The 23,542-nt window shown below is 40.1% G+C and overlaps 1 protein-coding gene across 3 annotated transcripts in view; it reads left to right on the forward strand.

Moving 5' to 3' along the window:
• Nucleotides 1-7,975, forward strand: part of Zbtb44 (zinc finger and BTB domain containing 44) — a 45,444-nt gene extending 37,469 nt beyond the window's left edge. For 2 of the 3 annotated variants that reach the window (XM_090319738.1, XM_090319739.1), the window contains 3 exons: nucleotides 1,616-1,779; nucleotides 4,375-4,675; nucleotides 7,012-7,975. In XM_090319738.1, the coding sequence (XP_090175864.1) occupies nucleotides 1,616-1,779; nucleotides 4,375-4,675; nucleotides 7,012-7,294 (748 nt within the window). In that variant the 3' untranslated portion in view covers nucleotides 7,295-7,975. The remainder of the gene's footprint in view (nucleotides 1-1,615; nucleotides 1,780-4,374; nucleotides 4,676-7,011) is intronic. The other variant, XM_090319741.1, reaches the window with a different exon arrangement.
• Nucleotides 7,976-23,542: the final 15,567 nt, after the last annotated feature.

The raw sequence follows: 23,542 nt of genomic DNA on the forward strand, positions 1-23,542 counted from the left end.
GTTTCTGACCTCATTCTTCCACCATTCAAGTCCATTCTCCATGTAGTAGCCTTAGTCATCTTTTTCTTTGAGATTATATCCTGATTTTCCACTATAAAATTTTACATTATATATTTACTCATACATAAAATCTAAGTCTGCGCTGGCTTGCTTGAACTCAGGACCTGGGCACTGTTCTTGAGCTTTCTCAAGGCTAGTGCTCTGCCACTTGAGCCACAGCACCACTTCCGGCTTTTTCTGTGTATGTGGTACCTAGGAATGGAATCCAGGGCTTTCTGCATGCTGGCAAGCACTCTACCACTAGGCCACACTAACCAGCTTCTATCTTTTAAAGCCTTGTATGATAAGACTTTTGCCTACCTCCCATCAGGCTCCTCTCCTATTCCACGCTGCATTCTAGCCACCTAGGCCTTCTTTCGGTTCCTGAAGTGATCCTTGTTAGTTCCTGCCTTAGGCTTTTTTACCACTTTATGACATTTACCTGAAATGCTTCCTCCCCGATTTCTACTCACTTGACCTTCAGGTCATTGTTTTTGTATCACTTCTCAAGGAGGCTCCTGCTCACCACCAGTCTCAGCAAGCATCTAGTCACTGTTACTTTATTGATTGCCTGTCTATTAAAATTGAATACAGACTCCACAAAATGACTGAGTTCCTGCTCCTAAGCAACCTTAAAAACTCATTTTTTATGACAACATGAAGGATTCAAGGGAATCAACAGTGTTTATCATTTTTGAATAGCTAAATCTGAAGTGGAAAATTATGGATGTTAATTATATGAATAAATTAGTAAAAACATAGGCAAGCAAAATACTTAGATTCCTTAATTGCAAACAGTCTGGTAAAAGTCCTGTGCTGAGTGCTAGGGATATAGGTGTGAAATGTATAACCTTTTCCTTCAAGTAACTCCATTCTCAGGGAGGGAGATTGCTTAAAGATGAACAGATAAGCACATCATAAGTAATATACAGGGAATGTGGTTGCCATGTGTGGAGGAAACCTACCTAAGCTGTTCACAAATGAAAGAAAGCTTCCAGGAAAATGAAGTGGCAGTTGAGCTACATTTTATAAAATGGAGTTTGTATTAGGTAGAGAATGTAGGCTAGTTCAGATGTGCCTCAGAAATTATGGCACACTGGAGAAATTAACTGATGTTGGGTATATTTGGACAATATGATAAGAAAGAATAAGATTGGAAAGGCAACAGTTAACTGCAAGATTCATAAATATTGAACAGGAAAGAGTGCTTGTGACTTAACAAGAAGAGTATTTTAGAAAGTTAAACATGAAAAGAGGAATTGAAATTTGTATTGAAGGCCTAAATTAAAGTAGCAAGAAGGAAGGGATTAGATGAAGGAAGTCTTAAGAGTGAGAAAGTTTATGGACCATATAAATGTAACTGTAACCTCTCTATACATCACCCTGACAATAAATTTTATTAAAAAAATAATTTATGGTAATGGATCTATGTGTTGTATGTTAGACACTGTGGTAAGCTATATTCTTTTAAGTGTTTCTTCCCCTCCCCCCTTCTGTTCATTTAAAATTGAACTGTAAAAATGTATATTCAGTTTAAAAATCAGAGCCTGGTTGCCGTCTTTGGTTTATTTTTTAGATTGGAAAATGTTCAGTATCCCTACCAACTCTACATTGCTCCTTCTACCAGCAGTACAGAACGACCAAGTCCAAATGGTCCAGACAGACCTTTTCAGTGTCCAACCTGTGGGGTACGATTCACTCGTATTCAGAACCTAAAACAGCACATGCTTATCCACTCAGGTAATGTCACCCTCCCTGTTGTTACATATGTGAGCGTGCTATTGCCTTTTATTTTAGGATCAAAATTAAAATAGAAAGCAAGAGGGCATTGTTCAAGTATTAGAACACCTGCCTAACAAGTATGAAACCCTGAGCTCAAATCCCATACAATAGTGGGGGAATTTGAAGAAGAAATTCTTTGGGACATGGATGGTATTTCACACCTGTAATCCCAGCACTCCAGAGGTAGAACCAGGAGGATCATAGTTAAGCCAGCCTGACATACATAGTGAGAGCCTGTCTCAAAAGCAAACTAAGAGCAAGCATTGTAAAAACAGAATTTTGTTATTGAAGAAGGCAATGACAGCTACTTTATGCAATTGACACAGGCAATACTGTGTAATACGAAAAGTTAATAGACACAGAACATACTAAATGTATGCATATCTATTAGAAAAGCAAATGAGGCTAGAAAAAAAGCCGGAAGTGGTGCTGAGGCTCAAGGTGTAGGGCTCTAACTTTGAGAAAGTCCAAGGACAGTGCTCAGGCCCTGAGCTCAAGCCCAGGACTGGCAAAAAAAAAAAGATTTAAGGTTTTTGGACCAGGAGTTTGGCCTAGTGGTAGAGTGCTTGCCTAGCATGCATAAAGACCTGGGTTCGATTCCTCCATACCACATATATAGAAAAAAAGCCAGAAGTGGTGCTGAGGCTCAAGTGGTAGAGCTCTTAACTTGAGAAAGTCCAAGGACAGTGCTCAGGCCCTGAGCTCAAGCCCAGGACTGGCAAAAAATAATAATAATAATAATAAGATTTTAAAAGCCATATAATGAGTGATTGTTGTCCTTAATGTACTATGTTATCTCATCTCTTTTGCTATCCCTTGGTTATCTCATATTGTTACAGCATTCTACCTTGTTATCTGATATATTGTATATATGTTTATCTGGTTATTTGAAATAGGATAGGGAAGGGGGAAAACGAGATGAGGGGCAGCAGGGGTTGGGGGAGGGAAATGGGAACCAAAACATGAGAAAGGGTATCAATGTTTGTGAAGTAATGCACCTTCTATCTGGTGAATATAATATAACCCTTCTATTAATTATAGTAAAATTATATAAAAATGATTTAAGGTTTTATTATTTTGATTTTACTGTCCTCATTCTCTGAACTCTATACTTAGTCACTTTTGTAGGGCTTTATGGGGTGGGGCATGGGCTAAGTTTTTTAGTATAAAATACTTTGAGGTAAATGTGTAGATCAGATTTTAGTGAAACAAGTTCAGTGGTTGTAAAAGGCAATTCTTTTGAGCAAAGTATTACCTGTGATGGGTAAGAAATGTTGATACTATGTTAGTAACTTCTTTTCCCTTATAGGCCTTAAAGTTTCTATTCCAACATCAGTTCCCTCTGATTATGATGAAATGAGTTAATAGCACCTTTTAGTTTTTATATTATAGTTTGTTTTTTTTTTTGTTTTTTTGCCAATCCTGCGGCTTGAACTCAGGGTCTAAGCACTGTCCTTGGGCTTTTCCTCAAGGCTAGAGCCCTACCAATGGAGTTGCAGCACCACTAACTCCTATTTCTAATAATATTATAATAAATACCACAAAGCTAGTTTGCCATATGAAGATACTATTATAATAATTACAGAGATGCTAAATTTTCTTCTTTTTGTTGTTGTTTTTTTAGTTTTTTGTTTTTCAAGGCCTGGGCACTGTCCTTGGGCTTTCTCGAGGCTAGAACACTACCACTTGAACCACAGCACCATTTCTGGCTTTTTTTTCTATGTATGTGGTACCGAGGAATCAAACCCAGGCCTTCATGCATGCGAGGCAAGCACTCTACCACTAGGCTAAACTCCCGGCCCCTCTTCTCCTTTTTTTTTTTTTTTTTCCTGAGATGATATTTTTATTACAAATTTCTCTAATGGCGATTTGGGTTCTGTCTAAATAAAATAAGGCTGGTAGAATGGCTCAAATAATAGAACACCTGCTTAATAAGTACAGCCCAGAATTCAAATCCCAATATTGCCTTAAAAAACGTATTTTTACTATTTTAATAGTAAAATAAGAAAAAATGTGTTCTAGAGTCTGCAAAATAGATGGTTTAGAAATACATTCAAAAATCAGTTTTATGGCCGGGCATGGTGGCTCACACCTGTAATCCTAGCTACTCAGGAGGCTGAAATCTGAGGGTCACAGTTGAAAGCCAGCCTGGGAACTGAAGACTGAGACTCTTATCTCCAATTAACCACTAGAAAACCAGAAGTGGCACTGTGGCTCAAGGAATAGATTGGTAGCCTTGAGCTGAAGAGCTCATGGACAGTGCCCAGGTCCAGAGTTCAAGCCCCACGACCAACAAAAAAAGCAATGAAAAGAAAAATAAATCCACCTTTCTTACTTAGTTTGCCTTTCCCATCCTCCCTTTTTTACCCGCATCCTACTTTTTATCTTAAGCATCAATGACTTTTCAAGTGTTCTGCATATTTTCTGAGATTAGAGTTCAATTAGCTGATAGTTTTTGTTTTTAACTGATTGTAAAATAGGAGTTCAGAAAATGTGTGGAGGTTACAACCTTTTAGTATTCAAATGTTAATTTTGCTTTGCTTTATTTCATAGGAATTAAACCATTTCAGTGTGACCGCTGTGGGAAAAAGTTCACCAGGGCTTACTCGCTAAAGATGCATCGCCTAAAGCATGAAGGTAAACGCTGTTTCCGGTGCCAGATATGTAGTGCCACTTTCACTTCCTTCGGGGAATATAAACACCATATGAGGGTTTCCCGGCACATTATCCGCAAGCCTCGGATTTACGAGTGCAAAACATGTGGCGCCATGTTCACCAACTCTGGAAATTTAATCGTGCACCTGAGGAGTCTGAACCATGAAGCATCAGAGCTAGCAAACTACTTCCAGAGCAGGTGAGGTGCACAAGGAAAACCCAACTAGGAAAAATGCTTTCCTAACTCTCTTCCTGCTTTTAGGGCAGCCTGCTGTGGTTTTCTTTTTTATCTGGTTGCCAGCTAATCAGTGACATTCACTTTTAATTCCCACTATTATACATACATACTTTGATCTCCTGATCTAATAAACAGTTTTGCAGTTTTGCTCTCCTCTAAGTACATAGTTACACATCTTTTTTTTTTTTTTTTTTTTCCCCCGAGTTCTGGGCTTGAGCTCAGGGCCTGAGTACTCTCCTTGGACTTTCTCAAGGCTAGAGCTCCACCACTTGAGCCTCAGCACCACTTCCAGCTTTCTTCTATGTATGTGGTGCCAAGGAATCAAACCCGGGTCACCGTGCATGCTAGGCAGGCACTACCTCTAGGCCAAACTCCCAGCCCATAGTTGTACATCTTTAATAATACTTTCCCACAAAAAATATAAGATATATACATATATTCCTACAGAAATAAACTACTCATCCTCTTGCATTTTTTTAAATTGTAGTCATTTACGGGAAAATACAGCATCTAAGTGATATCAGTTTATTTAAACCCTGAATGATAAATTGTTGACCATTTCCCCTTTTTTAATCATATATAAAAGAACATTTACTTACCAGTAAGGAAGATACTTGAATATAATTGTATTGATAGAGTAATGTCTCTCCTATTGTTTTTTCCTTGGGTTTTAAAGCTCCATTAACATGAATAGTTTATAATAGTTTCTGGTTTATAGTTTATCCCAAAACTGTCAGGGATAGTTTTAACTAACTCTGTTGCTAGCTTGTTGATTGAGCCATGTCAGTTTGCAGGTAAAATTTAGAATAAGCCAAAGATAAATTAGAAACTTTAACAAGATACTGTGTAAGGCCTCTTTTGCATTTTTTTAATCCTTTGTAAGAATTATATCTCTGTAGAAATCCTTAGTTTCTCATAAAATGGTATTTTTTTCCTAAATCCTTAGATTGTAATTTATTTTTGAGGTCTTGTTTTTCAATAAATTTCTAATTATTCCTATATAGATTTTGTTTTTCCCATCAAACCAGGCATTTAGTAATTTCTAATTCTAAATGTGTGGTTGTCATATCACTAAACCATATTAAGTGCAGTTGTTAATAGGACTAAGATAATGTGTAGTTAACAACTCCTATACTTGTATCTTTCCTATGCAGAGTTTATCCTTAATTCCAGAGGACATTTTAGAAAAGTGAATATCACAGGGCATTTGAAAAATTGCTTGCAGATGAGCAGAATTTAATTTTCAATTAGTATTGACGTCATTCTATTAAAGTAGCCATATCCAATATATTGGTTATTGAAAGTCCCAGTCTAATGACCTATTTTAGTTCAGTAGTAAAGATTTTTAATAAAGCACATAATGTTCATTGTTTGAACAGCCAAAAACAATTACAATAGAAAATTGAGAAAATATTTAAAAAGTGAACGAAATTAGAAAACTTTTCTGGTGTCATCAATCAGAAAATATCCACTGTTAAAATCTTAGTATATTTTATTGTTCATATTTCTTATAGACAATAATTAAACACTTTTTGAATACTAACATAATATTCAAGCAATTGATTTTAAAATTGATTTCAAATTATGTCCATAAAGCTGAACCAAGATAGACACAACTTATCTTCTTCATTTTTCTACTTTATGTTTAATCTCATTGTGTATAAAGACTTAGTTTCTTAACTTATATCCAGATAGTAATAGAGATGGTTTATTGTGTTCTTACTCAGTGTGTAATCCATGAAAAAATTAAGCATTTAAGTTACACGATTGTTGCTTAAGTGAACATGCCACTTAGACTTGTTTTGTATTCTCCTCTGCATAAGGAAAAGAGTATTCAAGCATTCACTTAAAGGGATCATTAATTTATCTTGTTGGTTCTGGGGCTTGACTCTGGGGCCTGGGCTCTGTCCCAAGCTCTTCAGCTCAAGGCTACCACCCTACCTCTTGAGCCACACTGCCACTTCTGGTTTTCTAGTAGTTAACTGCCTGGGCTGGCTTTGAACCGTGATCCTTAGATCTCAGCCTCCTGAGTAGCTAGGATTACAGGCATAAGCCACCGTGCCTGATGGTCATTAATCTTAGTTGGGAGACTTGCTGCACTTGGGTTCTGTTAGACAGCTTTGGCTCATATTGAGGGATGTTCATTTTTAAGCCCCAAGTTCCTGAGTTTTAGTTCATAAGAATTAATGAAATGAAAAGTCCCAGTCTTGTTTATAGGTAGTAGCATCTTTTTATTGTAGCTTATCTAGTACTGGTTTGAAGATTAACTCCGTATTTCATCTTTGCCCCTTATCTAGTGATTTCCTAGTACCGGACTACTTAAACCAAGAGCAAGAAGAGAACCTTGTTCAGTATGATCTTGGAGAACACAGTTTTGAAAGCAACTCCTCTGTTCAGATGCCTGTGATTTCACAGGTCTCTTCAACCCAGAATTGTGAAAGCACTTTCCCTCTGGGGTCTCTTGGTGGGCTGGCAGGAAAAGAGGAAGAAGTGCCAGGGCAACCAAAGACCAGTGCTTGTGCTGAGGCTTCCAGAGATGATCCCCCAAAATCAGAGCTGTCATCTATAACTATTGAGTAAATTGTAATTTGGTTTCAGTTTTGGTTTTTGGAAAGTGCCTGTGCTTGGTCTTGTATATTTAAATTTAATTTAATTTTTTTAAATATGAAAGGGTTTGGGAGAGAGTTTCCCTTTTCACTTTGTAAGCCCTACAACTGATGTTTTATTTTTCATAACTGAGAAATTGCTTCTGTAAGTACACCACATGATGTTGAAAGAATAGAAACTAGACTTAAGGAGAATGAGTTGACTTAAAACATACACAAGTTTTTTGTTCTGTTGTTAAAAGTAAGTTAACAACAGATTAGTGGGTAAAGAAATCAAATGGTTGTTGGTCTTCTAGAGATTTAAAATTATCACACAAAATTTGATACATTACCTGCGTAGATGTTTACTCCCATATGCAGGATGTTGTTAAAAAAAAAAAAAGAAGAACTGTTTTGGACGTATTAATAGAAAACTTTCTTTAAAATTATTAAGTTAAATGTTCTGAAATCCAGCATACTTTTTTAAAGCGTTTGTCATTTTGATTATGATTTTTATAGCAAAAAAAATATTTGACAGGCATTCCCTTTGTAGTACCACTCCAAAGGCAAAGAACCATGATTAAAAAGAATCAGGCCGTGGATGGAATGGCCCAGGATTACAGAATGAAGACTGTAAATCCCAGATGCACAGGAACTCCTTTAATACTGCTTTTTCTACTAAAGTTGATGTTTACCTGGTCTTTGAATGTTAATGCCTGACTAACCTAACTTCCCTTTACCCCCATCAGCTATACTTTCTCTTGCTACCATGTAAAGGAAAGCTGTGGGGTATAGTCTATATTTTATATACTTAGAGGTTTATGTACTATTGGGGATGTTTTTTCTGTGCTGTTTTGGACAAAATAAAGACTTCTGTGTTGAGGCCACATTCTTAAACCAAGTAAGATTGTTTACAAAATCCCATGTGACAGTAAGTGATACAGCGATACATTATCCATGTTCTTCAATATTGTTACACATTGCCAAGCTTATTAAGAGCAGTTACTATACATTTTACAGAATGTAAGCAATAATGTAAAACATGAAAATAGACTTAAAAATGGTAACTTTTTACCCACAAATTGGGAAGAGGGAATTAAGACTAACAAAACCTAAACTTCTTAAAAGTTTTTTGCTGCTAGAAAGATGTTATATGATGGTCAAGACTGGGATATTCTTCTGGTGCCATCAAAGCTGCTCTGATTTTGACCTAAAATATTCTAAAATATTTGAGTCCTTGGAAAAACTTTTTTTTTTTTTTTTTTTTTTTTTTGTGCTCCTGGGGCTTGAACTCTGGGCCTGGGGTCTGTTCCTAAGCTCTTAAGCTCAAGGCTACAACCCTACCCCTTAAACTACAGCGCCATTTCCAGTTTTCTAGTAGTAATTGGAGTAAAGAGTCTCACGGACTTTCCTGCCTGAGTTGGCTTTGAACTGGTGATCCTTAGCTCTCAGCCTCCTGAGTAGCTAGGGTTACACGCATGAGCCACCACAGGTGGCTATCCTTGGAAACACTTTTGAGTAACTTTTTCTCTATATAATAAATACCTGTTTGGGCTGTGTGCCAGTGTCTCACACCTGTAATCTGACACTCTTTATCTCCCATTTCACCACCATAAACCTGGAAGTGGAACTGTGGCTAGCCTTGAGCTTAAAAAAAAAAAAAAAAAAAAAAAAGCTCAGGGACAGACTCAGGTCCTGAGTTTGTGAGTTCAAGCCCCAGGACCAGAGCACATGCGCACACACGGCCTGTTTTAAATTTTTTAAAGTAGCCAATTGTGTTGGGCAGGAAAACCCCAGGTGAGTTTGTTTATTGAGGTGGGGTCTCCAAATACTGGGATTACAAGTATAGACCATTACGCCTTGCCCAAAATTCAATTTTTTAGTCAGATACAAGATCTGAATTTTACTTAGTTGCTGGACCTTACTAAATTTATTTTTAATTATAGTAACTTAATTGATATTTTCCGAGGGTTTTGGTCAGTTGTGGCTTGAATTCCAGGCCTGGGAGCTGTCCCTGAGCTTTTTTGCATAAGACTGTTCCTTTATCACTTTGAGCTACAGTTCCACTTCTGGTTTTTTGGTGGTTTATTGGAGATAAGAGACTCACAGACTTTCATTGAAACCCCAGCTGGCTTCAACCATGATCTGCAGACCTCAGCCTTCTGATGAGCTAGGATTTCAGGTGTGCACCACTGGCACCTAGTCTAGTAATTTAATTTTTAAGTAAACAATTCTGTAATTCATTCTACCCACCCAAACTCTAAAACATTTTAGAATAAGATTTTTTTTCTATCTTTGTCCATATTCTGCTATTTTTCACTTACTCCAACTTCTTGGTACCAAGGATTGAACCTAAGACGTTGTACATGTCACACACCACACCCACTGAGCTACACCCTCAGCCCTTATCGGCAGTTCTTATCCTGTTTTGATCCATTTGCTCCCAAACAGATGAATTATTTTCACAAGAATGAGTACATGTATAAGTGATGATGAACTTATGTCTCCTCAATGATAGGGTTGAATTGCTTCCACAACAAACTATGATTTTTTTATTACAGTCCTGCTATTACAGTCCTGCTTTGTCTCACCTTGGAAATGTTAGCAGTTTCTTATCTTTGAAACCTTCCATACTGCTTAGCATGTTTGAGGTACTGAGTTCAATCCCTAAAACTACCAATTCTTATTTATTTTAGACCTTTTTTTTTTTTAGCAAAACTGAAAATAGTAAGATTTTAAACCAGAAAAATCATTGCTCTCCGTCCAACTGTTTTTGGTTTGGTTGTTTGGTGGTAGTGATGGTGGTAGTCTGTGTGTATTGATATTAGTGCTTGAGCTTAAGACCTCTTCATTTTTTTTTTGAGCCACACCTAGAGTCTCATCCAGATTTGTCTGCCTAGGATGGGTTGACTGGCTTCAAGCCTGGATCTTGAGGTTTCAGCCTCCTTGAGTAGCTAGCATTTATAGGTGAGCCACTAGTGCGTGGCCTTTTTTTTTTTCTTTTTTTCCTTAGAGGAGGAATAAGGGAGGGAGAAAAGGATAAAATATGTAAGTCATTTGATGAGTTAAGTCATCCTACCTAGAATTCTATGTTATGAACACTGTTCTGGGTTTGGGAGTCTGACTCAAGTGGTAAATTGTCCATCTAGCAAGCTTGAGGCCTCAAATTCAACACACACACATGAAGAAAGAATAGGAAAGAGAAAGAGGAGCCTGGTGTAGCTGGCAGCTCTTGAAAGACCTTGTGTTCTCCAAATGAAGGACAGTTTTCACTGGGTATTCTTTCCCAGTTAAAAACTTTAGATTTTTTTTTACTGATTATTATAAATTGCATAGATTTCTAAATTTTATGGAAAAACTGAATGTACTGTGAAAACAGCTGGTTAGTTGTGTACTACCCAAACCTCATTAATACAGGTAACTGACAAGTGTTTTAACATAGAAAGATAGAAAGGCCTCTTGTATTTCATTGAAATTCCATTTTTCTCGATACATGCTTTAAGGATGTTTTGTAGATCTGTTTTAGGAAATAAACCTTCAAGGGATACATATATAATATTTAGATTTATTTAAAATTCATTTAAGAGGGGAATGCCCAGATATGTAGTCATTAGCAAAACATGGAAAATACTGCAGAGATGCAAGCCAATTCTATTATGCCATCTGCAGAAATACCAGTATAACTAATGCTTCAATGTAGAATATTTAAGGACTGCTACCTGTCTTAAGGCCCAAGAATAATTTTGTGATATTTAAAGGGCTTCAATTTTAGAATATAGGGTAACTTGCCATTCTTAACCAAACATTTTATATAAGGAAAACTTATTTTCTAATTTTTTGAACTACCAAGTAGGTATGACGTATTTTAGAAGTAAACCAAGGTGAATACCCATGATGCTAGATGTTCATTCTTAAAGATGGCACCATCTGGCATGTCAGAGACAAATTCAGCATGAGTTCTTCTTCTGCCTTTTACATTTTTCTGTAAATTTATGAAGGTGGAAGTTATCGACCATGAATATATTTCAGTGATTTTTTTAATTGGAGTTTCAAGTAATCTTCAATTTTACACATTAAGCTAATGTTGCCAGTTATTTTTGAGTCTGAAGTTTATTGGTGAAACAAAATAGCTAGACTGTTTAAATAGCCTCATTTAGTCTCACATTTTGAGTTTTCAGCTAAGTGTGACTAGTTCCATGTTAAAACATATATCCTTTGGTATTAAAAGATTTACTTCAAATGGCTTACCAAAAGGAACAGACTCATCAATGCATCTGATTCTGGACTTAATTACTGGCCTCCTAGTTATTTTCTAACTGGAGCCAAGCTGCCCCGGTATATAAATGGCCCCATGGGAACCTTTGAAAGCTGCATTAAGTCCTTATATCTTTTCTTTTTTTTTTTTTTTTTTTTTTTTTGGTCCTTGTTTTATTCTCAAATAGGAACCAGTTATCTGGTTCAATGGCATTTATTTAAAAAATTCCCGGATTTGTGTTTTTAAAGTCTTAGTTTTATATTCCCCCCCCCAAAAAAATTACTGTATAATGGCAGCTCTGTAGTAGTATACCATACAGAGAAAGTTATTCAACCAGAATTATCCTAAAGTTCGTATGTTACCAGTTAAAGACTAACATTTGTAGAACCAATCAGAAACCCAAAGTTGCCGAAGGAGAATTTGGTTTTCCATGTAAGTTACTACATAAGATGCCTTATCATATTGAGATCTCAAAAGTAAGAGTCTGTGAATATGGCTTAGTGGTAAGAGCGCTTGCCTAATGTGCAATGAAGCCCCAGTACCACATAAACTGAAAAAGCCAGAGAAGTAGCTCTGTGGCTCAAGTGGTAGCTTTGTGAAAAAGAAGCTCAGGGGCAGTGCCCAAGACCCAAGACCCCAGGACTGACCATTAAGAGAAGAAAATTTCGTAAGCAGTAAAACACAGTTGAAGTTGGGGTGGTTACTATGGCAAGTGACTCAAATGGTTTATCCTTTATTTTGAGTATGTTTTTGTTTTATCTTCCAGTGTCATGTTTATTCCATATACATGTGCTGATAAATAGGGTATTTTTATTTGAAAATTCTTACCCAAAACTGATAGGTTCTGGTTAAATAATGAAGTAGAGGGACCGGGAGTTTGGCCTAGTGGTAGAGTGCTTGCCTAGCATGCACTAAGACCCAGGTTTGATTCCTCGGTACCACATACATAGAAAAAAGCTGGAAGTGGTGCTGAGGCTCAAGTGGTAGAGCTCTAGCCTTGAGAAAGTCCAAGGACAGTGCTCAGGCCCTGAGGACTGGCAAAAAATTAATAAATAATGAAGTAGAATCAACTCAGTCCCCACATCCAGCTAAAGAGGGGGCTCTCTGGATGTTTCACTCTAGATTACATACACATACGTTGAGATTTCTACCATGTTTATGAAGCATTAAACTGTTAGGGGATGGAGATTTAAAAAAAAAAACTATAAGGAGTAAAAGGTTTTTTGTTGTTGTTTTTAACTATGCACTTTGATTTTCACCAAGTCAAAATGCTTCTTTTTTTTTTTTTAAATAGTTGCATGTTTCTTAAAATGGTCTTCAGAGATTCAGAGGGTGTTATTAGTATTTCAGTTTGGCCATATCTGAAAGATGAAGCTGCCCCCTTGTGATTCTGTAGTGAAGCTTCCTCTGTGAAAGGACTGCCAACACTTAAGTATCCTGTGTACATAGTAATTTGCAAAAAAGAAATACTTAGAGGAAAATATAAAGTACTACTTTTCAGGGCTGGGAGTTTGGCCTAATGGTAGAGTGCTTGCCTAGCATGCACGAAGATCTGGGTTCCATTCCTTGGTATCACATGCATAGAAAAGCCAGAAGTGGTTCTGTGGCTCAAGTGGTAGAGCTCTAGCCTTGACAAAGCCCAAGGACAGTACTCAGGCTCCGAGTTCAAACCCAAGACTGGCAAAAACAAACAAAAAACCCTACTTAAATTTCAGTTTAAAGTGCCTAGTTATTATGTTTATTTCCTTTCTTAATGTTGCCCATGAAGTCTCAAGTCCTGAGCTCAGTGGTGATTGCTGACCAAATCACTGCTTAATCACTGGAGGAGCTACAGTGTCATGACTTTGATTAAACTTTCCTTGGTTCCCCAAAAGCCAGCCCAAACCATATCCAGATTTCATTGAATGAGTTGAAAACGGCCCTGTGAATGAATGTTGAGCTTACCAAAGTCCATCACCTGCTGAGGAAGATGAGTCTTCCCGCGCTGGGAGGAAGCTAATCACCGCTCCTCCCACTGCTGCTTCTCCTTGGGTCGGCCAAGGACGTTCACTTCAAGATGGGAAGCTATCCATGCCCTTCTCAGAAATATGCCTGCTTTCTAGAGAGAGCCTTTGCTAAGATTGAGTGCTTTATGTAAGGTATCAATTTTTTTTCAAGTTGACAGATGCTTTGTAAGTCTCTCATACTGAGAGTAGTCCATTGAATTGTGGAAAGTTGCACTGCTGTTCTTTCAGGTCCCTGAAGTGAGTGACGTCATGTACTTGGAAGAAGTGACATCATAAAGTTTATCTTACTTGTATAAAGTGATGGCTTCTAATGCTTATATTTCGGTGTTTTGTTTCATTTTAAATCTTTGGTAGAGTAAAATTTGGTTTGAATACATGTTCCCAGTAATATATTTCCTTTTCCTCGTACTGCTGGTGACTCCTGTTGCATCATCAGCTAGAGATTGCCTGCCTCTTTGTAAGGCACCCTTGTGGCACCTTATGTTCAACTTGAAGGATAGTATGGCTTCTTTGTGCTTCTACTATCTTTTCAAAAGCCATTTTATAAAAACCCTAGGTAGCCTATTTTAATATTTAAATATATATATTTGTGAAAGATACTTTTAGAATCGATTTTTTTTAACTTTAAAATTACTGTATTCCCATTTTTAAAGAGTAAACTGAAGCTTTTCCAGGACTAGGAAACTATCTTTTTTTCCTAAGCAGCATAATGAGAAAGTCAGATTGAGTTAATAGACTAGAAAACTCAGTGGGAGAAGAAACTGATGTCTAGTTAAGAGGGACAGTTTTAAGGGGAAAGCTGTTCTGTTAACAAGTAATTTTAAAGTAAAATTGTGTTTTTGTTTCTATAATGTCATATGTGCTGCTATAGTAGCTCACTATTTTACAGGGCTAACATAAATCTGGCTCCATTTAGACACTGGAGTTCCTCCTCATGTAGGAAGCCTAGGAGACTCTGCACCTCAGTCTTCCAGATGGTGACTGATGGTTTTGTACTGATGCATGCTTTAATACTTGCCTGTAATGTGGCAGCAAGAAGTCTGGGGAAGCGAAATGCTCTAACGACTACAGCATTAGGATTCTTTTGGGCACTGGCATCATGTGGAACCCTGGAGCAGTTAATGCTGGGGAGAAAAAATGTGAATTCAGTGACATGAGTGGATGTTTCTATTCCTCGGCCTCTCTCCTAGAACCAGTGAACTCTACGGTGCCAGTCCCCAGTTCACCAGCTTTGTACCAGTCATCATCTCATTCTAGTATGGCTTCACTCGGTGACAGTGGCCATAACTATGTTACTTGGCATGTTTGACTTCTGACAATAACAAAAGTGGTCTTGGATTTTGTTTGGTATTATTTCCTAAAAGTGTATACAGTGTCAGAACTTCACATTTTATATACTAGTATCTGGCTATTAGTATCTTACAGAAACATAGTTCTTGGTGACTACACACACACACACACATATATATCTATCTATATATATATATATTTTTGTGACTTTTTGTAAACTAAGTGCCGTTTCAACGTTACAATCATTTTTAGCGTTATTGTAATCAATGTGAATATCATGTTTTTTCAGATCTGTTCTGAGCCTCTAGTGTTTGCTTTGTGAACATGTGTATTGTATATATTCTGTATAGTTACACTGTACTGAAATACTAGCTTGTTTGATATAAGGAAAGTATGTATTGAGTACTTTTTTTGCTAGCCCGATTGTTTAATCTTTTTTTTAAAAGGCTTAAACTTTTTAAAAAAAAATCTTTAAGCTGGCCTTTATTACATGGTCACAAAGTTGCAGTTAGAAGGGATGGACAGGGAAAAACTGGTTTTGAGTGTCTTTGGATGAAACTAAGATTTCTTTCTGGTTTTTTTTCTCATTAAACTATGTTATTAATGCTTTATGAAATAAAAGCTCCTGCTGTTGTTATTTATAGGTGGTGGGAAGGAAGAATTGGCATATTGTTTAGTGTATGCAGACTAGCTATTGGACAGCTCCTGTCAGCTTCCTGGTCAAGTAAGAAAATTGTTGGAAATGCAGACTGCCGCGTGCCAGGCCAGGAGAGTGGGACAGTGGAGACTGATCAGGGGAAGTCCCCACGGGCAGGGGTACTGAAACAAAGTTCTTAGGTAAAGCCCTGGTTGATGGCTGGGTCGCTGCTTTTGACATTGATACTTTTTTTCTGAAGTCACTTCACATTTAATATTGACTAGAAGAGACCCAACACACATGGCTGTGTCAGGGAGTGAGAAGAGGCACACAAGGAAAGCAGCTCCCTGCACAGACCCAAAAGGCTTTCGAACTTTATAGATTCATTTCACTGGAAATGGCAGTTAAGAGGCAAAGAAAGCTGTGATATTGACCTCAAGCAACAAGGAGCATTAAGATCCAGGGAGGAAGGTAAATTTTAAGAACAAAAACACTCTTTTATTCAGTCTCGTAGAAAAATGTGTTGGAACATTTTTAACAAGGTTACGAAGCCGTTAAAGGTCAGCAAGCTATTTAAGGCCTTTGCCACAGGTGCTAGTGTGGAAGGCATAAAATTTTAATTAATTGTATGAGCCAAGTGCTGGTAGCTCACACCTGTAACCCTAGCTGTTGAGGCTGACATCTGAGGATCACAGTTCACAGCCAGCCCAGATAAGAAAATCCTTGGGACTCCCCTCCAGTTAACCACCAGAAAACAGAAAGTGGAGCTGTGACTCAAAATGGCAGTGAAAGAGCTTAGGGACACCAGCCATGCCCTAAGTTCAAGCCCCACAACCAATCCCATCCCACCCAAAAATCACATGACTGGAGATAGAATGCGCAGTACCTTGCTTGCATCGTAGCAAGTTAGTGAAAGGCTCCTGAGTTTAAACCTCCATGCTACCAAAAAATGATTTTGAATTATACGTTTGCATAAAATGTTGTTCTGAACAGCAAAGTTGTAAAAAGTAAAACGGAGAAACTTAGCAACGTAGAATCTGTAAACAACCGGACCTTGTGGCTCATGCTATGATCCCTCGCTGCTCAGAAGCTCATAAGTAGCTAGCAAGGATTGAAGCTCCAGGTCCGCAGAGTGTGAAACCTTACATGAAAACACGAAGCTCAATGGCGACCTACCAACCACCATAAAGCCTTGAATTCAAACCCCCAAATAATACTTTTAAAATCTCAATGCATACTATAGTTTTTAAAAGTGGAAAACCTGTACATAAGCGCCCATTCCTGAAGCTTAATGTGATTTTTTTAGATATGAGTAAAGTTATATACAGAGGGGAACGCAGTTAGTGTATATAGAGTATAAAAAGGAATTCTTCTGCAAAATCATCTAGGGGCAAACTTCAATGTGAGAAAAGTTTTGGTGCTGCTGCTTAGATTCCTACCAGAAATGTTTTCTACCTGATTTTCCTATCATATTGAACTTTTAATACCTTTCAGGTAGGAGAACAAGTCTGAGAATAAGCCAGCACTGCAGGAGTAAGAAAATCAAAAAGCTGGACTTACAACAAGCGCTCAAGTGGTAGAGAACCAGCCTTTGAGGTTGGAGCCATGGCTCAAGTAGGTCGAGTACCTGCCTAGCAAAGTTCAATCTCCAGTACCCCAACAAGGACAAAATGCTCTGTCTGTGCAATACCCAAACATCCCTTCCTCCTGGACTGCTGGCTGAGCGCACACTGTAACTGCCCAGAAAGCACACGAGCTGCTGTGCTTCCCACACATGGATTTTGCATTCAAAGCTTGAGGTAACTTGACGTCCCAAGAATTCCTCAGCAGGTGAAATGCACAAGACTGCTCTGGAAGAGATCTCTGGGGGGGAGATTGAAGCAGGAAGCCACGTGTGTCTGCATGGGGAAATTAGACTCCCAATTGTTCCCCTAGTTAGTGCCGAGCATGGGTCCACAGCACTCTCAGGAAATGAGGTCTCCCTGTGATTCTGGAGTGCTACAGTGGCTATTAGTCAAGCCCACCCAAGTGTCCACTCCTAAGACTGCTGCCAGAGCCTAGTGAGACTATAGAGCCCTGAGAGCAGAGGCCTTTTCAAGTCTAGGAATGCCAGCCATTCCCCACATGCAGCCCCTGTGTACCTCCCTTCACCAGCACTGGGAGAGGAAGTGAAGTGCTCCCTTAATCTGCTGATTGTGTCTCCAGCCAGCCCTGCCTTCAGTGATTGATTGGTCCTGGCTCTGCCATGCATCAGTGGATTCTGCAGCTCCTGCCACCTCGGTGTCAGTTGGGAGTGGGGCACAGGGCTGCCAGCTGAGCCGCTCTGCTTACCCAGCAGTGTTGTGCAGTGGAGTGCCAAACCTTCGGAACCCGATTCCTGGGCCTGGAAGCATGCCCTTCACCACCCTCTGCAACTGGCATCCAGAGAGCGTCCTCGTAAGCACATTAAAGATGTATACTCGGCCCCATGCTAGTGGTTCATGCTTGTAATCCTAACTGCTTGGGAGACTGAGATCTGGGGATAGCAGATCAAAGCCAGCTCAGGCAGGAAAGTCCATGAGACTTATATCCAATTAAATCCCAAAGGGACCAGGAGTTTGGCCTAGTGGTAGAGTGCCTTCCTAGCATGCATGAAGACCCAGGTTCGATTTCTCAGTACCACATACATAGAAAAAAGCTGAAAGTGGTGCTGTGGGTCAAGTGGTAGAGCTCTAGCCTTGAGAAAAAGTCCAAGGACAGTGCTCAGGCCCTGAGTTCAAGCCCATGACTGGCAATAATAAATAAATAATACCAAAAAAATTAGAAATGGAATTGTAACTCAAGTTGTAGAATGCTAACCTTGAGGAAAAAAAAAACCTCAAGGACAGAGCTCATGCCCTGAGTTCAAGCCTGAGTATTGGCACATTAAAAAATAATAATAAAGGTGTAAAACCTGTGTTCATTGTAATCAAGCTTTGCCCTTGCTTCCTAGAAGTTAGCTGTGATGCTCAATAGCTGACATACAAAATAGAAGCCCAAGGGGAATGCAAAATGTCTGAGGGACGTGTGACTGACCTTCTGGTATCAGTAATCCATGGCACCAAACACCTTGCCAGATCAAAACAACCTCTGAATAGCTGTGATGTTTCCATGTAAACATGCACCATGCATCATTTATGCCCTTGCTTTCCTTCCTTCCCTTCAATGCCTCTTGTCAGTCTTTAATAGTCCCTCTTCTACTTTTTGTGTTTCTGAATAGGAGAAAAATATCATGATAGTTGTCTTTGTGGGGACAAGATGTGTGCCCAAGCTCATGTTATCTAGGGCTTGAACTCAGGGCTTAGGCACTGCACCTTGAGCTTTTCTGCTCAGAATTAAGAGTCTCACAAACTTTCCTGCCTAGGCTGGCTTTGAACCATCATCCTCATATCTCAGCCTCCTGGAGATCTAGGATTACAAATGTAATCTACTAGCACCCCCCAAGTTTAAAAAAAAATACTGAACTACATTCTCCTGTCTTCATCTCTCACTTATTTTATTTTGTTGCAGTGCTGGGGATGGAGTCTCAGGCATGCTAGGCAAGCCCCCTACCACTGAGCTATACCCTACTCAAAATATTTGTAATATGAGATGTCCACCCAGTCCTTCTACTTGCCTGCAAATGACAAGATTTCATTTCTCCATAGGGTAGCACATTTCTCCATTCATTTGTCAGTGAGGCTCCTACAGCTTGGTTATATCAAATATGAGAGAGAAGGGGGGGAATACCCCAGTGCTGGGGTAACATCTAAGGGCAAGTGTCTATTGAAGGCTCACTTTGATTCCTTCCCATACATCCCCAGGAGGGGTACAGCTCAATTATAATGCACTTCTGGTGTTGGCTCCATCTTCATTAGATATGGCTTATCAGCTGTGCCTATAAGTTCATTTTCCTCCACATCCTCTTCAACATTTTTGCTAGATTTTTTTCAATAGCCATTCTAACTGAGTTGCAATGAAATCTCAATGTAGTCTGGATCCACATTTTCCTGATAGCTAAAGGTACTGAGCATCTTTTCATGTATGTATCAGCCATTTGCACTTTTTCTTTTAAGGAGTGTCTATTCAGGTCATTTGCTTTTTTTTCTTTTTCTTTTTTCTTACTTTTTTTTTTTGGTCAGTCTTTGGGTTTGAACTCAGGGCTGGGCCCTGTCCCTGAACTATTTTAGCTCAAAGCTAGCCACTCTACCATTTGAGCCACAGCTCAACTTCCAGCTTTTGGGGTGGTTAATCGGGATATGAGTGTCATGAACTTTCCTGCCTGGCTGGTTTTGAACTACAGTACCCAAAGCTCAGCCTTCTGAGTAGCTAGGATTACAGCCATGAGCTACCACCACCTAACTAATTTGGAGTGTGTTATCATTAAGCTTTTTGAGTTCTGTGTTCTCTGGATATTATTAATCCTCTGCCAGATGATGAGCTTGCAAAGCTTCAATCAGAAGATGAAGTATTCAACTTGAGAACCCTCAACTTCCCAACACCTCACTTTCCTCTTGGAGTTATTTTGAAGATCATGGCTTTAACCTCTCCACCCCCTCCTCCTTCCTAGCCCCCCAACCTCCCTGGAAGGAACAAGGCCAGGCATCCTGTAAGAAATATCTAAAAAAAAATTTAATATCTAGATGAATAAATAAGGTGTTGGAAATATGCAGTTACTATTAATGGATTCACAATCACAGAAGCTAGCAATCAGGCTCCAGTTAATTAAAAAATCATAAAATAAACCAAGGAGTCCTACCTCAATCTCGAGCTACGCAGGAGAGAGAGAGGCAGGCTGATCATTTGAAGCCAAGAGTTCAACATGAGCATAGATAATGGAGACCAAAAGCAAGTACATGATGATCTTCTGTCTGTTCCCTCCCTCCCACCATCATCTCCACCCTCGGGAATAAAGAAGCCCCGGTTCCAGGCTGGTCACTGAGCAGTCGCGCTCTTTCCAGCTCTTGTATGCTTTGTGAGGCTCCAGCTCTAGGAACAGTACCAACAAGTACTTGGCATGACCTTAGCAACCTCCCTCCCCACATTTTCTTCAGCTTTCCTAAAACCCAACATATGCCTCGCTGAAAACCTAGAAGTCAGGTGCCAAGGGCTCACAGCTGTTGTCCTCCTTACTCAGGCATCAGACACCTAGGGGACTGAAGTTTAAAGCCAACCTAGGCAGATAAGACTCGAACTCCAATTAATAAGTAGACATGCTGAGTGGGTTGAGTTGCAGTGGCCCACCTCTGAAATCCTGGCTACTGCGGCAGCTGAGATCTGAGGATCGCAGTTCAAAGGCAGCTCAGGGCCAGGAGTTTGGCCGAATGGTAGAGTGCAAGCACTCCTAGCATGTACGAAGACCCAGGTTCGATTCTTTGGTACCACATACATAGAAAAAAGCTGGAAGTGGTTCTGTGGCTCAAGTGGTAGAGATCTAGCCTTGAGAAGTCCAAGGACAGTGCTCAGGCCCTGAGTTCAAGCCCCCACAGCTGGCAAAAAAAAAAAAAGTAGCTCAGGCAGGAAAGTTCATAAGACTCATCATTTCTAACTAACCACCAAAAAAACTCTGGAAGTGGGGACCGGGAGTTTGGCCTAGTGGTTAAAATGCTTGCCTAGCATGCATGAAGACCCGGGTTCGATTCCTCGGTACCACATACATAGAAAAAAGCTGGAAGTGGTGCTGAGGCTCAAGTGGTAGAGCTCTAGCCTTGAGAAAGTCCAAGGACAGTGCTCAGGCCCTGAGCTCAAGCCCAGGACTGGCAAAAAAAAAAACTCTGGAAGTGAAGCTGTGGTGTAGAGCGTGGGGCTTAAGCAAGCAAACCCTGTAGATTAATGGTGGAATGCTTGGCTAGCATGCACGAAGCCCTGGGTTTGAGTCCCCAATACCACATACACAGAAAAGCTGAAAGTGGTGCTGTAGCAGTGGTAGAGTGCTAGTCTTGAGAAAGCCCAAGGACAGTACCCAGTCCTTGAATTCCAGCCCCAGGACTGACAAAAAAAAAAAAAAAAAGGCTGGGTATGAGGCTTAGCTCAAGTAGTAGACCAATAGCCATGAACAAGAAAGCTAAACAAGCATGCAGTCCTGAGTTCAAGCCCTACTACACACACACACGACATGGCTTAAAAAGAAACCATGAAAGGGATTCTACTTAAGATTTATGAATACATGCTTTATAGGTGGAAAACAGGATAGATAAACAGAATAAAATCCAAGGTATTCTGAAGAGTATACCCCTGAAGCAGAGAGAACCGTCCTCTCTGTTACCAAAGCCCAACTTCCTTTGGCCTCTGATGAACTTGCTACAAACCTAGATATCAGCCAGAAAGCTTGCTCAGCTCACTCACTCCACAAGGGCAGCGTTGGCTATCCAGGAAACACTTGTGGGGCTTCCAAAGTTGTCTACCAGTCCCTACAAAGCATGGGCTCCCATCGTGGGTGAAAACAACCATTGCATCTGGAGTGTTCACACAGTGGAGTGAGAGGGTAAGGACCAGGAAAGTCAGCAGAGCCAGCCACGGGCAAGATGCCTTTACAGTGGCATGGGAGCTGACATGGCCCGGCCACCTCGTGAGACCATGTGTGTTTGACTCTGCTTCTAGACACATGGTAGGGTCAGAAGAGGGAAAACTAGAAAAAAAAAAAAATGAGGGAGAGTAACAGTGTTCAAAAAGAAATCTATTCATGACCTGACTTAACGTTAACTGTAACCCTACCATATGTCACCTTTATAATAAAATATAAATTTAAATTTAAAAAGACACATGGCAAATTGCATGGGAGGGAGCTTGTGGGAAGAGGTAGGCTTCTTTCCCAGGCTTCTTGTCTTTGGCTACTGACCACACTGAAATGTAGTGTGTGGGTGCCCCCTGCAGCCCCCATGTGGAATGTGCCGCGGGGACATATCCACGCTTACTAGCCTTGAACATAAAGAACTCAGAGATAGTGCCTAGACCTAGAGTTCAAACCCCTCCACTGACCATAAAAGAAGGAAGAGGGCCAGGAGTTTGGCCTAGTGGTAGAGTGCTTGCCTAGCATGCACGAAGACCTGGGTTCGATTCCTTAGTATTACATACTTAGAAAAAGCCAGAAGTGGTGCTGAGGCTCAAGTGGTAGAGCTCTAGCCTTGAGAAAGTCCAAGTACAGTGCTCAGGCCCTGAGCTCAAGCCCAGGACTGGCAAAAAAAAAAAGAGAGAGAAGTATTTCTGTCCCACTTCAAAGGTTCCATTTGTGGGTCCTTGTGGGATGGGGAAATCTGGGCACAGGGATGGCCCTGTCTACGAGTGAACCCCATCCTTATCCTACCTTATCCCACACCTAGCACCAGGCAGAGGTGACACATGGCTTCTGGCCTGTTTCCTTGGCTTTAGGCAGCTCAGGGGAGGACTGCAAGGCGGAGGGACTGATGCTTCCCACTCAGAAGATGGAACACCACGTTCTGCTGCCCACGGCCAAGACCTCAAGGAAACATCTCTCCTTCCAGTGCTCACTGCCCCGGGCAGAGGAGAAAGAGGAAGCAGATGCGTTGGCCTCTGAGAAAGGGGAATGCCCGGGGGTTGCTGGGGGTAGCCAAGGAAATGGGAATGGGAAAGATTTAGAAGTGCTGAAGGAATCATTTCAGAACTCAGCTAATAAAAGTTCCTGTTGGCCAGGCCTCAGCCAGTCAATTTATTACCTGGCAACAGTCCTGGACCCTCCCTCCCAGAGCTCCAGGTGGAGAGGCCTCAGCTCCAAAAGGATGTGTAACTCCAACTGCCAAACCCTCAGGGTCCCCTCTGTCTTTTCCCTTCCTGAGAGACCTTCCAGGTACCCGCAGGGCCATCTCTGGGCCTGTCTCCCCTCCCCTGGAAACCATGACTGTGGTAGTGAAGATGGAGTTGGGGTTGTGTACAAGACACAGGGCCCTGAGTGTTGGCTGAGCTCTCACTGTACCTTATTAAGTGATAGGACACTGCAGATTCTATTCAGCTCCAACCCCCAGCAGAGGAGACAGGACATTTTCTAATCTCATTTGGCGAGAAACAGAATCCATTGGAGGTGGAGGAATAGCTAGTTCCCAG

This window comes from Megascapheus bottae, chromosome 27 (assembly GCF_031878675.1).
Source record: "Megascapheus bottae isolate mThoBot1 chromosome 27, mThoBot2.hap1, whole genome shotgun sequence".
NCBI lineage: Eukaryota > Metazoa > Chordata > Mammalia > Rodentia > Geomyidae > Megascapheus > Megascapheus bottae.